At 47.7% G+C, this 16,202-nt stretch overlaps 1 protein-coding gene across 3 annotated transcripts in view; it reads right to left on the minus strand.

The window, feature by feature from the left end:
* Window positions 1–12,278: 12,278 nt before the first annotated feature.
* The window catches only part of ARHGAP19 (Rho GTPase activating protein 19), a 59,511-nt gene continuing 55,587 nt past the window's right edge, over window positions 12,279–16,202 (minus strand). For all 3 annotated transcript variants that reach the window (XM_035026263.1, XM_035026245.1, XM_035026254.1), the window contains one exon: window positions 12,279–16,117. In XM_035026263.1, the coding sequence (XP_034882154.1) occupies window positions 16,107–16,117 (11 nt within the window). In that variant the 3' untranslated portion in view covers window positions 12,279–16,106. The remainder of the gene's footprint in view (window positions 16,118–16,202) is intronic.

Consider the following 16,202-nt stretch of genomic DNA (forward strand, 5'->3'; position numbering starts at 1 on the left):
TCTTACAAGGGGAGATAAGCAAGAAACACCTCCTCCTCAGGCCTACACTGGGTGATGCCTGCAGCTGGGGCGGCCACCTCAAGACCTGGAGGGAAGTGGACGACACGCTGAGCATGGCAGGCTGACAGACAGGAAGAGCCTAGATTCTTGACGACACCGTTGAGCTTCTGAATCCACCGCCCTGGTCTATCACGCAGTGATGAAAGCCTTCACGGTTTAAGCTATCCTCCGGTGAGTTTTCTGTCCCTTGCAGCCCAAAGCCACCTAGAGGGGCAGCACAGGCAGTCAACACTTCCTGAGCAATTGTGGGACAGCAGGCACTGAGTGGTTCTCTCTCAGTATCCCTCTCTCAGCTCTTCCCACTCCTGCCCGAGAGCTGGACTCGGTCGAGCCCATTTTACAGCCGAGGAAGCTGAGACACAGAGGTGTGACAGAGGACAACTTGCTGTGTCACACATGCCGAATGCAGGTGCCAGCACACTTGGAACCAAAACCCAGTCGTCGGCCCTCCTCCTGCCACACCAGCAGAGCCGGCGGGTTTGACCGCCGTGTTGGTCGGAACTCTCCGTTACCAGTGTAACGGGTGGGAGCCAGCCAGCCTAAGCTTCAGAGGCAGGTATTGGCTCTGCTCCCAGCTGCAGACAGGGCAAAGAGATGGCTGGATCCAGGAACTCAGAATCCGTTCCCTCTCGTCTTTGCTTCTCTCTGACACCGTGCCTTCAGACCAGCCCCCTGCTAGGCTGGAATCATGGCCGCCAGCAGCCTTGGTCTCACATCCCAACGGCCAAGGGCCAAAAACAACAGAGGCCTCACTCTCCCCAGTTTGAGTTTTATCAGCCAAACTTGGGCCCCATGCCTTCACTGTAAGTCTGGATCCTGAGTGCCACTTTCGGGTTCTGTGGCTTGGCCACTCCAACCTCTCTATGCCTCAGTTTGCCGGTCCTGAACTAAGGACTTCACTGGGCTGTGGCGAGTGTCATTCATGTGTCCAGCAAACACTTCACTTCGTGCACGCCAGCTACGAGTCAGGCAGCACGGGAGGTGCTGGGGCTACAGTAAAGGATAATGAGACCCAACCCCTGCCCTCGTGGAGTTTACAGTCTAGCAGGAAAGAAAGATATTAAATAAACAAATGCGGGAATGAATATCTCTGTTACAACTCTGCTAAGTGTTCTAAGGGACAAATACAGAGCACAGTGGGAGAGAAAGAAAGGAACCAAGCTCAGACTGAATGCATAGCATTAGAAAGCCTGACTCTGGGCATGGAGTAAGCATTCAAGGCTAGGGTAGCTATTACCTAGGTTTTCCCCTGGCATCTTCCCAGTCACCTCATGCCCACAGTGACTTACTGCGAGGAGAAGAGCTAGGTGAACTGGTGGCCCTGCTCTCCATCGCTGCAACCAATTATAAGCCTCCTAGGGGATGAAGCGCAAGGGTGACGCATGCATTGGGACAGCCGAGTACAGCAGGTCCCAGGGCAGTCTGTTCCTGGTGGATGGCACACACCCAGCTCTCGGCAGCCCCTTCCTGGCTCTGGCTGAGGCTCCAGGGGCTTCTCAGGCTCCAGGGTCTCCCAGGCTCCTTCCGCTGGCTCTGCGTCAAACCCTAAATGAAGGAGGGCTGGAGAGAGATTTACTGCGTAACAAGCCAACTTTCCATTCACCATTGCCAGGCTGTGCTGCCCCCACAGCTCCTGGCCACAGGGACAAGGGCCCTGCCCCTGCCCCAAGCCTCTGGGCTGTCTAATCATGTCCTGGTGACCGCGTCTGGAGGGACCATTTGCGAAAATCTCTTTGTGATCAGAGGATGTGTCTGTAGAACACACTCAGGCCCCTCTGGGGTTCCACTCCCATCTCTCTTGTACAGACATACTGTTTTTTCAGAGAAGAAGAGCCAAGAGCCACTAGGTTAGACTAATTGCCACAAATGCTGACTCCATTCCTAAATCCCATCATCGTTGCCATGAGCCCAGCTCAAGCCCTCAGGACCCTAATCTGGACCGTGGTGCCAGCCCATCTGACCTCCCAGCCCCCAGCTCTTCTTCTGCCACCGTGGAGACAGCCAAAGGGGCTGCCTGGCAAACACATCACCCCTCCATGTGCCACCTTCCATGGTTTTCTGGATCTGAACAATCCAAACCAGCCCCCTTAATGTGGCCAACAAGGCCCCCTGTGATCTGGCCCCCCTAACATTTCCAACTGTGTGTTCTCAGGAAACCATGCAGGGATTTCTACTGTGTATGTGTAGGGGGGTTAGCACCCCAGCCCCCACGTTGTTCAAGGGTCAACTGTACTCAGAGGTACCCCAAAGTTTCAGATATAGCTCTTCTGCCCCCACTTTGTAGCAGCAACCCAGCTTCCCTTTGGTTCAGAGGCACAAGGAGCCCAGCATGGCTGGGTGGCAGTCTCAATTCAATGGACTCATTGCTGTGTCCCCTGATGGAAGCATACCTCCATCACAACTGAGGCCTTCAAACCAGCTAAGCTCCAAGTTTCTGCAGGTAAGTTAGAGGGACTTGCCTCAAGGTAACTTGACTAACTTAACTGACCTTAACTGAGGGTAGATTAGAGGACAAGGAAGGGCCCTCCCCCTCCCACCCCTTGATTGCTTCCATCAGGCCAACTGCTTCCAGGTTACAGGGCATGTGATAAGACTAGTGAATTCCCATGAGCACAAATCTGTTACTGCACTTACATTACTCTGAAAGTAGATCCCCCCTGGTCAGAAGCAACCTTGTGTAGAATACCAGGACAGTGCATGAGGGATTCTGTGAGCACACAGATGGTTAAGCTGTGGAAGTATTTAAGGAAAGGGTGGAAATCCACATCCAGAATAAGTGTTTATTCCAGTGATGACCAAACCGATGCCTTCCATGATGGAAGGGGCCCAGTGCAATCAATCTGCCACTGGATGGCTAGCTGACGGGTCTCCACCACCTTTAGGAACAGTAAGCTTCCAAAGTGTCTGGAGGGCATTTCTTTCCTTCCTTTCCCCATTCATACAATAATTTTCTGAGTGTCCCCCTGTGCCCCGGGCCCAACCCTGTGCTTATCCTGTAAATGGCACAGTAGGGGCTGGGCTCTTGGCCATGGTGTCAGGCTCAGGGTTTTTGTACACAGAGACAGAGAAACAAGACGGCTGCCGCTGCCATCGCTTCTCAAATGGAAGGACGTGATGGAAAGAGCACTGGACAGGGAGCTGGAGTGCCTGACTTCTAGTTCTAGACCAGCCATCAGCCCTCCAGTGATGTGAATAGAGGCACATTGCCTTGCCGACCTCAGTTTCCCCATTCTTAAAACAGAGTGAGGGGCACCTGGGTGGCTCAGTCAGTTAAGAGTTGACTCTTGATTTCTGCTCAGGTCATGATCTCAGGGTCATGAGATCAAGCTCCACATCAGCTTCCATGCTCAGCGAGGAGCCTGCTTGAGATTCTCTCTCCCCATCTCCCTCTGCCCCTCCCCCCCTCTAAAATAAATAAATAACAAACAGTGAAAGCCCCAGGATAGCAGGTACCAGTGGTACCAAGGGGAGGGGGGGCAGTGTGGTCAGATCGGTTTCCCTTGGATGCAGGGTTGTTTATGGAGAGTTGTTTTGTTTTGTTTTGTTTTGTTTTGTTTTTAATAATGAACTAGCAGTTGGTCTGCTTTTTATTACCACCAAATACCTGCAATTCCAAAGAGTATCAGTGAAAGAATACTCCTCACCCAAAAAAGCCTGTTGTTTGCCTAAGTTCTAAACAATTGTTACCATTACTATTAAATTGTAGTAATATATATACAATATATTTCTAAATAAGCACATTTTTACTACCTATCTTTTAATAAACAATGGCATTTTACATGGTTGTCAACTTGGAGCAATCCCAGTTATACAATTGGCCCCAGACACACACAGATCCAGCTGCAGGTGTTTATTTCTAGAGTACGTTCATAATGGTTTGCAATCTTTCAAGCTCACTTCTGGCTAAAATTTAAACAAATAAAGACAGGGAGATTTAAGAGATGTCTCCACCCACCCAACCTCTAATGCCTGGTGCATTAACTGGGGGAAGGTCACCTGCGCCATCTAGTGGTAGAGGTGGTGATTACAGGCACACATGCTTCATTTGAAAAAAAGAAAGTAAAATGGATCGCATGTGGAAATGATAATATTGTGGGGGGTGGGCAACAACCAGGAGATTTAATTAGTCAGCCCCAGGGCTGACTGTATCACAGCTTTTCCTAGATAACAGTGAGCAAGTTCCTTCATTTCTCAGGGCCTCTGTTTCCTCATTCTTAAAATGGATTAATGATACCTCTATCACAGAATTGTGATGATTAAAGGTGATAAGGCATATAAAATTCCTGAGACGCAGTGGGTGCTCAGAGCTGATCAAAATGGAAAAAAAACTAGAGCAGGCAGTCTCCCCAGGCACTGTCAGAGACTCCTGATTTACTTTCCTTTTCCTACACTATTGCTAAGCTGTGGGTGCCATGACTGGGTATTAGCTTCCCTAACTTCGAAGGACCAGTTGCAGCTGCAGCCCTCCTGGGGACCCCACTGGGGGCGGACTGCGTGCCCACACCAGCACCAGCTCACTCCACACTCTGCCAGGCAAGGCTGAATCTGCCTTTGCCTAGGTGTCACCGGGCCCATACACCTGCTCCTCCCCTTCCTACAGGGAGCTGTCCCCTGCCCCTCTGGCCCCCGTATTCCACACCCACAACTGGTCACAAACCTCTCACCCACTGCCACCTCTCCATCGGCAGTTCTCAGGGCGGTCCCTGGACTGACAATATAGCATCCCCTGGGGACCTGTTAGAAATGCAACTCACTGAGCCTCAGACCAACTGACTCAGAAACGCCAGGGGGAGGGCCTAGCATGTTGCTGCATATCCTCCGGGTGGCTCTGACACGGGAAGTTGGAGAACCACTGCTCTACAAAGTCCCCCACTCTACCAGGCCTATTCTTCTCAGATTCCTGGGGTCAGGTCCCACCTTCTCCTCTGCCACCCCCTCCATCCAGCGACCCCCTATTCCATTATGGAGAAACTCACCCAGCACCTAAAACCATCCTACACTCTTCCCCTTGCCCACTTCACCTACAGTAATGTTGAGCAAACCTGTCATTAGCAAACCTTCAATATATTTATCACACAAGCAGACCACTTTCCTATTTTCTTGCTCAACATTTTTAACTTTGACACTAATTCAAACATACACTTTATCCTGGTCCTAAAGAATCTATAAATTCAGACAATATGTAAGTTATATTTTTGTTGTGCATTGAAATAAACACTATTAAAATTTAAGCAGTTCATCCAAAGTACCACCTAAATGTTATTTGGGGGGAAACAATGCCTTAAGTGTAGTCTGGCTCTCTCAGAACACACTCAGACCCACCCTGTCCACCCACCCCAGAGCCTGCATGTCCTCTTTGCTTCTCATCTAAATTCCACACTTTTGTCAGTAATACCTTCCTGGGCCACTTAGCACCCCCATTCATCAGCCCTAACCATGACTCTGATACCCCTGAGAACTCCCCATGAAACATCACCAGTTCAGGAAATATATATGGAATGACTCAACTCTGGACACCCAAGACGTCCACTCCTGCTCCACAGCACCCAAGCCGCCAACATTGTATACTCTGCCTAAGCACAACCTCCAGGAAGGGTCCCTGGGCCTTCCCTGCCCCCATCTTTCCACCTTCTCTCTGCACCACCCCCACCTTCTCTCCTGACTTTCCACCCTCACCAAGGCCAAGAGCCAAACACTTAAATAATTTGTACCCAGTTAAAAAGCAATCCCCTGGGGCACCTGGGTGGCACAGTGGGTTAAGTGCCCAACTTGGTTTCCACTCAGGTCCTGATCTCAGGGTTGTGAGATTGAGCCCTGCATCAGGCTCTGCGCTCAGTGAGAAATCTGCTTGGGTTCTCTCTCTCCATCTTTGTACCCCCCGACCACGCACGCATGCTCTCTCTCTCTAAAATAATCTTTTCTAAAAATTGAAAAAAATAAAAATAAAAAGCAATCCCCTTCACACCCCTCAAAATACACACACACACACACACACACACACTTTCTATCTAAGCATAATATACACAGAGGAAAGTACAAATACTGTAAGTGGACCGCTCAATGAATCCTCACGAACTGAACACACCTGCGTAACCAGCACCTCAGAACTGCCCCATGCCCACTGCCAGTTCATTAGCACCCACTGGCCACCTCCGCCCAGAGTAACCACTGTCCTATCTTCTCATAGCATACATTCATTTTGCCCATTTTTAAACTCACATAAATGAAATCATACAGTATGGTTTCAGCCATATTGTTACACGTAATCGCCAATCATTGTTCTCATCGCTGTGTACTATTCCACTGTATGAATATTTCGTATATTAGTTTCTCATTCCTCCGGTAACAAACTACCACAAATTTAGTGGCTTAAAACAATACAATACAAATTTATTATCTTACAGTTCTGGAGGTCAGAGGTCAGAAATGGGTCTCACTGGGCTAAAATCCAAGTATCAGCAGGGCTGCATTCCTTCCCAAGGCTCTAGGGAAGAATGTTTCCTCACGTTTTCCAGCTTCCAGCGGCCACCCACATTCCTGGGCTCACGGCCCCTTCCATCTCCAAAGCCAGGAATGATCAGTTGAGTCTCTAATACTGTCACCTCTGGTTCTGACTCTTGCATCTCCCTCTTCCTCGTTTAAGGAACCTGGTCATACATTTGGCCCACCCTAATAATACAGGATAATCTCTTTATTTTAAGGTCAGCGGATTGACCTGTTATTCCCATTTGCTACCTAATGACCCCCTTGCTATGTAACACAACATATGCACAGGACGTGAGCCTTGTCCTGCCTACTGTGTCCACCACGCAGGTATCACTCCACTGCTGATGGGCATCTGGGTAGTTCCAGTACAAGTCTGTTGGTGAGCGTATGTCTGTTGGGTATAAACATATCAGGGTGACAGCCAGGTTATAGGCTAGATGTTCCGCTTTAGTAGATGCTGTTTTTTCCAAAGCGATTGAGCCAATGTAACACTCCCACCAGCCACATATGAATTCCAGTTGTGCTCAGTGTTGCAACACTTGGCATGTCCCATGGCTCTCACTGACACCAGGGACTTCCTTGCCGCTCTGCCTTTCTTCATGTCTGCAGGGCCCAGCAAGGTTTCACCCTGACCATCCATTCATTTCCATTTCTGTTCCCAGGATGCAAGACCTTGTTGGAGAAAATGGCATTTTCAGGGCATTTTCTGATCTAAACCTCGAGTTTGTATGGATACTTGTGGGCACGGGTGGCCATTCAGCTAAACCTACTATTTACAGAATCTTAGGATGACAGCAACTTCAGGGACCACGTGTAGCCCATCTCCCCACTCAGAGCAATTATGTCACATGCACCAGGGTCTCTCACGCTGCTGTGCCTTTACTTAGGCTGTTGCTCCTGCACCCAAATCCCTTTCCACTTCTCACCACCCCTCATGGCACGTCCCCTCCAGATAAGCTTCCCCGAATCTCTCGGTTGGACTCTATGCCCCTCCCCTCTGCTTCCACAGCACTCAGCACTACCCACCACCTACCGCACCGTAGTAGAACCCACCATCTCTCCCACTGCACTGCACCACCAGGGCTCCAGCCCTTGAGTCAATCATGCAAGGCCAGAAAGCTCAAACTCACCTGTTTTCATTAGTGATGGGCACCACCGCTACCAGCACATTTTCATCCAGGAAGGAACCGAACAGCTTCTCCACCGGGTAATCATTCCGTTATTGGACAGATCTGATTCAGTTCAGTACATTTACTAATAGCCTCCTGTGTGCCCAGTGCTGTCCTAGGTATTGCAGAGACAGAAAATAAGGAACAGCTCCTGCCTTCCGGGAACTCGGGCTTCCACAAGCTAGATTCACTCTTTCCTGCCATTGGCCTCAGAAACAGAAACATGTAACACAGGCCCTTCCTCCTCCACATGGGAACACTCAGATACTTAAAGTCAGCCAGGCAGTGAAAGTAGGCATAGTCAACACTCCCAACTGCAAATCAGGCAATGGGATTAGAGGCAAAAGTAACCTCCAGTGATAGAAAGGAGATGGTACCTGGGGCAGGCACATGGGGGATTGACTGCAAAGTGGCATGAGAGAACTTTCTGGAAAGATGCAAATGATGTACTTCTTAATTGGGGTGGTGGTTACAGGGATGTACACATCTTATCACACTATGTGCTTAGAGTTGCTTTAAAAGGAAAGATGGAGTCAAGTCCATTCGGGGGCACTCGCGGCCATTCACTGGATGTAGCACCTCATTTCTATCTGTAAATCTCCATTTCTATCTGTAATACATCGTTTGTGAGCTAGTTCCATGACTTCCAGGCCCCTTATTTAAATAAATTCTTACTGTGAACCAGAGACCAAGGAGCCAGCTCCCTGGCTGAAGCAGGCGTGGGCAATCTGGTGGTGTCCTTACAACCCCTTCCCCTCCTCACAATGAGAGGGTGCTACTGTCTCGAAGTCCCAACTAGCTCTGACAGGCGCTGCTTCTATGTCTCTGTTGAGGATTTGCCAAAGGCTAAATATATCCCCTTTTCCTCCATACCATATGGTTTCTAGATTCCTCTGGAAATCATAGGCTTTTGTGTTCCCATTGAAGAGGGAAGCAGAGACAAGGAAGAGGGCCATGCCTCTCCTCTCCCTTCTCCTCCTCTTCCTGGTTCATTCCACACAATACCGGCAGCTAGTGTTCAAGAAGTGGCTGCAACATGAGACCTCTCATTAATGGTCAACTCCAGTTACATTAAAGTACTTAATAAAACCTGGATTACTGGGTCATTAAGTTTCCGGTAAATCCCAGTGGCTTTTCATCAGGGGGAGGCAGAAGGCCCTGGCCCTAGGCCTCTAAGCTGAACAGAAAAATTAATGGGTCTTTATGCCCAAGATAGCTGGTCATGGGGAGGGAGGTCACATTTCTAATGTTTTCTCTCCTGCTCTGACCAGCCCAACTTCCGTTCATTTTGCTTTCAGAGAATTTATCACTAGTTCCCTGCATTTGGGAATATGAAGACCCTTCTTAACACCCACTTTACAGTTTCTACACTTTACAGCTGCATTTTGATCCATATAGAAACTACAGGACACACACACACACCTTATTATGATTTCATTAACTTAAAAAATATCTTGATGGATCACGACACGGACAAACACTGAAGGGCAGAGTCGCCTCTGGAAGAGGCAGGCAGTGCCTGGTGCACACCTTGACTTTAAGTCCCCTTGCAGTGATCCCATCGGCCCCCAGGGCTGTGCACACCCATGAGCTGAACCACGCTGAGGCACTCCCGTAGCCAGCCATGGCAGGCAGGGGCCAATCCCAAAAAGGCCAGTGGATAAACCTTTCACCACTTTCTTTGCGACCTTCTGTGCCCTCTCCAGGGTGGTCTCATGACTAAAGGAAAAGAGAAGACATGGCCACAGGTGCCAATGGAGTTGAGGAGCAGGTTGGGGGTGGGGAGAGAAAGGATAGCCTAGGATTAGAGCCCGAGAGGTTCTGGAACACTGCAATATAACATGAGCCATTTATGTAATTTAGTATTTTCTAGCATCCATGTTAAAAAGGTAAAAAGAAACAAAACTAGCTTTAATAATTAGCCCAATATATCCAAAATATCATTTCAGTGTGTAATGCTTAATAAAAATTGAGACATTTTTACATTCTTTTTTTTTTTTTTTTTAACTAAGGCTTTGAATTCTGGGGCGTATTTCACGTGGAGAGCATATCTCAGTTCAGACTGCCACATTTCAAGTACTCAATATCCACAGCTAGAGGCTACTGTCGAGAGTGTGTATGAGAAGTCAGAAAGATGAGGAAAGACTCTCCCTAGGCAGTTGCCAGCAGTGGGGGGCCGGGGGGGGCGGAGGGGAGGCGGTGGTTATGGCGGACACCACCCTCCCATAGCTCAACAGCACTCCTGACAGACGCACCTGCTGTCTCCCAGAGCCAGCACTGAGCACCTCAGGAGAACGTCCTGCACAGACCCAGAGCCCAGCCAGAAGATGCGCGGCCCAGTGTCATACAGAGGATGCCAAGTGGAGCTCGTGGGCCAATCCAGGCCATGGAGGAGTTGCGTTTGGCTCCCACAGTGTTTTTCAATCTCTTGAAGTAGTTGTTGTTTTCATAACCTTAGATTTCCTTCTTGGCTCTTGTAGACCTTGGGTGGGTAACTCCTCTCAAAGACCACAGTTCTTGAAGTCAGGCAGTCCTGGGTGTTAATCTTGACTCTACCACTTTTTAGCCGACATGGATACATTAAACTCTTGATATGTCTTCTACTATAAAACTGGAGATAGCAATACTTCACGGAGATGTTTGACTTTAGTGAAATAAGGAATTAATTGCCTAGCACAAAGCTTGGTACATAGTAAGTACTCAATAAATGATGGTATTAGTTTTCATTCACAGGAGGCCTGAACTCCTTAGAGCCCCTACCACAGTCCTATTTCAATGTGGGAAAACTGGGAAGTATGTGCACAGCAGGAACTCTGAAAAGCAACCCCACTTACATACACCGATGTTGAGGAACAACTCCTGCACTCACAATTTTGAGACAGTCTGTTTCTCTGTTGCCCGCAGGTCTGGTTCAACTGAATTAAGCAGTCTTCGGTAATAGAGCAGTACAAATTTTAAAAGGCTCGTATCTGGGAATGAAAGGGGAAGGCTAGCATGGATACCAGCGGCCCCTCCTGCCAACCTTCATCCCGCTTCCCAGGTAAAAGACTCTAGGAATCTGGGCACTGGATGCTGCTGGTAAAGATACTAATGACCAACTTGGACCAAGACTTAGCCATTTCCTAACCCCAATTTTTGTTTTTTGTTTTTGTTTTTGCTTTTTAGGGGGGAAACTAAGAGGCTGGGACTTTAAAACATCTGAACAATCCTGATGAACTCTATACCACGACCCTCTAGCCTGGGGTTCAGCCTTCCTTACCATCTCCACCCCCATATGCTTTTAATTCAGAAATGGAGGTAGGAGCAAAAGGTGGGCAGCCAGCCCTGGGGAACAGAGGCCACAGAACTGGCCCAGGAGGAAGGGGAGACTAAGGAAAACTCTGTTTTCCCATCTTCCCTTTCTGCTGTTTAATGCAGATTTGTTTCTTCATTCCTTTCTACAATTTGCATATTGATTATGTGCTCAGCGCTGTACTAGGCATTTTGATCCTCTTATTTTTCAAAATAACTCTTGTCCCCTCCACCCCTTTTTCTTTTCTTTCGCATTACTGTTTCCTGTATGCGTCACTCAAGAAAAAGACATGGCTCCTTTCTTTACAGTAAGTAACAAGTTGGTCCTTGGGGGATTAGGAGAGGGACAGACAGTTCTGAGCAGCAGCTAGAGAGCCAACACGACAAAAAAAGGAGCACATGGGTAGATAATGGAGCAAAGATAACTGCAGGGTTTTTATTCGTGGTCCAGATTTAAGTAACTCCTTTGTTATCAAAAATAACTATGTCAGCATCAATAACCTGCTGATTGTAAAATGTATTCTTGGCAGAGAGAGAGAGAGTTAACATCTAATGAATACTTGCCATCTGCCAGGCACTGTGCAAGGCTAGTTGTTCTCACTATTTTAGTGGTCAAGGACTCCTCTGGGATTCCTGTGAAAACTATAAAATCCCTCCCTCCCTTAGAAAAATTCAAATGTACACAACATTTTACATAGAACACAAGGGCAAACAATGTTCCAAAGCACAATCACAGACTCCAGACTAAGACCTTCTGTGCTAAGCCCTTAAGATCTGAGAGCATGTCATTATTGAGACAAGTTACCATTATCCCCACCTTACAGATGAGGGGACGTCCCCAAGGTCACATACATAAGTGGCAGAAACATTTCAACCAGAGTTGTCTAAACACTACTTGCTGTCCTAGATAAAAATGTCATCTGGTTTTTACTGTTATTATAACTGTCACTCCTTACTTTTAAACGAGGAAATAAGATTATGTGAGAAACTGAAATCTGTGCAAAACATTCTAGACTCAGCCACAGGACATCAGAAAGCTCAGAATTCCCAGGGGTTCCAATCCCATTTCCTATCAGCCAAAAGCCCCACTCCCCCCAGAAAGAAAACAAGCCAAAGAGGTGCTTTTCTTAGACAGGTTTCACAGGACTCAGAACAAGAAGCAACCTGTCAATAATATCTCAATAAAACTGGGGGGGGAAATTTTTAAGAGGCAACCTCTCCTTAAGATAGTCTATTGGTCAAAATGGGAATTGAGAGACCAGTCAAAGCCTATGGCTATGAACAAAAGAAATTTAATTTCAGAATATTACAGGAATAACAAAGAAAGATAATGTATATGATTGTTTCTTTACAGTTACATATATATATCTGATATATAAAGTCAAATAAGAATGAAATACAAAAAATGGTGAAACAGTTAAGAAACCTTGTTTCTCTTGTTGAACAAGCTCAGGGAGAGCCAAGGGCGACCCCTGTTATGAAGGACCCCGGGCGGGAGTGTTTTTCCCAACAGGCTCTGCCAGTCTCCAAACGTCTGAGGGAGTGCTCAATGGCTCTTCAGCCCCCCTGGCTGTGGCCTCGCACACTCCAGTTTCCATGGCAACCCAAGCACTCAGGCTATTATGTACTCACCTCCTCACTAGCCCCTCCACTGACTCTCCACCAGTGGAAAGATGTCGGTCGGCACTGGCTGTCTAGGAAAGCTAGCTTTTCCGTGGGGTTAATTACCACTGGTTTGAAAAGATTGTGCATTTTAAGGACCCAAATTTTCCCCAAATTCTAGAGCAATCTTGACAAATGCCAGTACCCAGGTTTAGATCAAGGTCCAGTCTTCAGTACAAAAGCTTTGGGGTGGATGGGACAGGGATGAGGCTCTCCCTGGGAAAAGGAGTTCTATTTAGAAAAGACCTTCCAGCATTTGTGTGAGGCCCCGTACGATGGTAAGGAAGCAGTGAGAGTCTAGGGAAGTCCGTTCCCAAAGACGACTTCCCCGGTTATGCACGGGCCACACAGCTGGTCACTGCAGGGCCCAGGTGCAAGGACCACAGGTTCTCCTAGGAGGCAGTATTTAAACCATATCCGAACAGAGGCTCCTGGGAAGGAAGCTGCACAAAACCACCACTACGCGGGAGGAGAGAAAGGCTCTGCTCTGACACTCCAGGACCTGCGGGCTTCCTTACAAGCCAACAGAACGGCCGCCTCTGGATCGCCCAGTGGTTACCACAGTCAACAGCCCTCCCCTCCTCCATTTCCCAAGGGTGCTCCCGAGAAGGCTATTCAGGGTGAGGAGCGGGTGGAGGACCAGCTGCGGGTCAGTACCAGCTCCTCGAACATGTGCTGGCACTCAGGTACAGTCAGTATCTTCTAATCCTTCACTGTGGCAGTGGAGTCTTCCAGATTCCCTGGTCCCAGGGCAAAAGTCTATCACTGTAAAAGGTTAGAAACTCCAGTGTCTATGGTTTTCATTGATGTCACCAGTGCAGCTCACTCAGTGATGTGAATCGAGGACGCGCTCTGCGTCCCCACGCTTGTGCCCACTGGCACAACACCGCCGTGCTGACACATCAGAACCCGCTACAACTGACCGCAGGAAGAAGGGAAATGTTAAAAGCCATAAAAGGAGGCATTTCCAAAGAGACTGTTCCAACACGGAAAATAAACACAGCAGACTAAAAAAACATCTTATAGATTAAAAAACCTGTTAAATACTGGCTCAAAAATACCTACCCACCAAGTCAAAAGGGAGACAGTACCTTGCTGTGGCAAATGATAAAGGGCTTCTGTCTTTGAGTTCTCCATAAGATTGCACAGGATTAGAACACTTACATATTACAAGGAAGAAAGTTATGCTGTTTATTTCTCAAATTTGGATTCCAACTGGATCACAGCTTCTATTTAAAAATGACCTATCTATCACACCCTTTAAGCAAGGGAAAATATATTTAATAAATAACTTAAATGAAACACACATGCCCAAATTCACACATAAAGGGCCCAAGGGGGCGAGCCATACAAAAGCAGTTGTGTGTGGCAAGCATCTCTCTCACTACTCTAGCCCCGGCACACTACCCTGGGATACCAACGCCATTCAACCAAAGAAAGTCTCCTAAATCTCAGCTACCTCCCTCAAATAGAACCCCAGGACAAACCTGATGACAGGAAGGTATCAGGTCACTGCTCTGCTCTCTCCACCCAATGCCACGCCACCCTGGGATGAACCACTTAGATAAAGAAAGGAAGTACTGGGTTAAAGGAGATGACTATTTCAGTCTGGTCCTATCAAAAGCAGTCTCTGTCTGCACCCATTGGTAGCTGGTGCTTATTTTCTCAATAAGGAAAAGCCAAATAGAAACCTACATGAATAAATTTGCTAACAAGTATTTTTAAGAATGCTCTAGACAAAGGAGCCTCTAAGAGGCTTACACTCCTCACCATCTATTGTTCACAATCCATCGAGTCGGAAGGCCGAGTTTTACACTTCTCTTCACTATAGCTGTTACAGCAGCCAATGAAACAGGAAGTATGGAAGAGAGACTGACAGCTGGACACAAAACCAAACCGTGCTCTCCCAGCGTCATCCTCCGTTTCAGCAGAAACGCAGCTTTTTCAAGAGTTTAAAGATGGTCGGCAAGTCCCACTTTGCTGGGCAGCTGCTCCCCCACAGAGCCTGAGTCGGCTCTGGCACAGGGTGAGGGCGGCTACACAGCCCCACAGAGCAGGCCCGCTCCAAATGCTCTCGCCCGCCACAGGGTGCTCTCTAGGCAGGTGAGTATTTACACCAGATCAAAGCCACGCCGCTGCTTACCTCAAACACACGTGAATATCCCCAACCCAGTCAAAGCCCCAGCCCCACCTCCAAACGACTCCTGTGCCCATCCTGACAAGGAGAGGGGAGGTGCGGCAACCCTCCTCAAACACTGGTGCTAAGCCACAACCGCTTCCAAAGGAGAACGTGCTCTTTCAAATCCTCTCAGCCCTGCAGAGAGGGATGCTCCCTTCCTCCCTGGGACTCGAGCTTGCTCCCAGCAGACGGTCTAGCCTGCATACCTGATCCCTTAGAAGGATGCAATATAATCCCACCCACAAGGAGTCACCCTGGACATAAAGCCAGCTGGCCCCATCCTAGCCCACCCCAGAGTTTCCAATACATTCAGATATTTCAGCAAATCTCTATCGAGCCGCCGGTGACTTCCCTTGGGTCACAGTGATTTGGCACAGAAGTACCAGAGGTGTTTTAGGCAAAGGGAGACTGAATGAAGATGAGTTCCGCAACCACACAATTACTTTGGCATCACTGAGGAAAGGGGAAGAGAGGCAAGGGAGGGAGGAGGGACAAAGTTTAATAACTGACATTTGTGAAAATATGCTCTCATCCTGAATTCTCCTTTTTCAATAACGCAGGTCAAATACCCTGCAATCTCAGGTCCAAGAAATAATTTTTGTATTTCCAGGAAAGCTGTAGTTCTTTGCACACAAATGGTATTGAGGAATATGGCCTCATGAGATAAAGAGCTTTCCCAAAGCTTACAGTGAAAAAAAAGGGAAAGACATCTGTCTTAGACACAATTTAGATGACCTATCCAAAAAATGGCTTTAAAAAAAACAAACAACAGATAAACAAGAAATAACCAAAATACCGCCCATACTATCAAAACAGAGAAAAGCCCCAAGTATCAGTTAAAAATAATATCAATCCACCAGGACTGACAGTACTTAAAAAAAAAAAAAAATCACTGGTAGTTGAGCACAACTTTCATATTTTTAAAAATAATATCTGCTTAAACAAATACATGGAATGAGCACTAGAGCCCACCTGGTTCTGCCCATTTACTGTGCTGTGTGAGCTGGCTGGCTGGTTAGTGGTTTCCCCATAATGTTTTCAGAGAGAGAGAAAGAGAGAGATGCCAGCACCCATTCAGAAGAGTCTGCAGACATTATCCAGTGAGTGGGGTTAGAGGTATCAGTCAGGTCATAGGATTAGTTGACTTTCACAATACAAAACGCAGCAAGCTGCAAGTCCAAGCTTCTCTGTGAGCAGTAATGATGCCTGGCTCACTAAAGAGAAAGTTCCAGGTGGACAACAGGAGCACTCTGGATCCTTCAGAGGAATCCTAGGTTGAAAGAAAAACAAGAACATTAAGCACATTTATAAATATTTCTTTTTGCAAACATCCCACCTGAAAGCTAGAGAAGCTA

The sequence above is a fragment of the Mirounga leonina genome, unplaced genomic scaffold (assembly GCF_011800145.1).
Source record: "Mirounga leonina isolate KUSES-001 unplaced genomic scaffold, KU_Mleo_1.0 Mir_114, whole genome shotgun sequence".
Classification (NCBI taxonomy): domain Eukaryota; kingdom Metazoa; phylum Chordata; class Mammalia; order Carnivora; family Phocidae; genus Mirounga; species Mirounga leonina.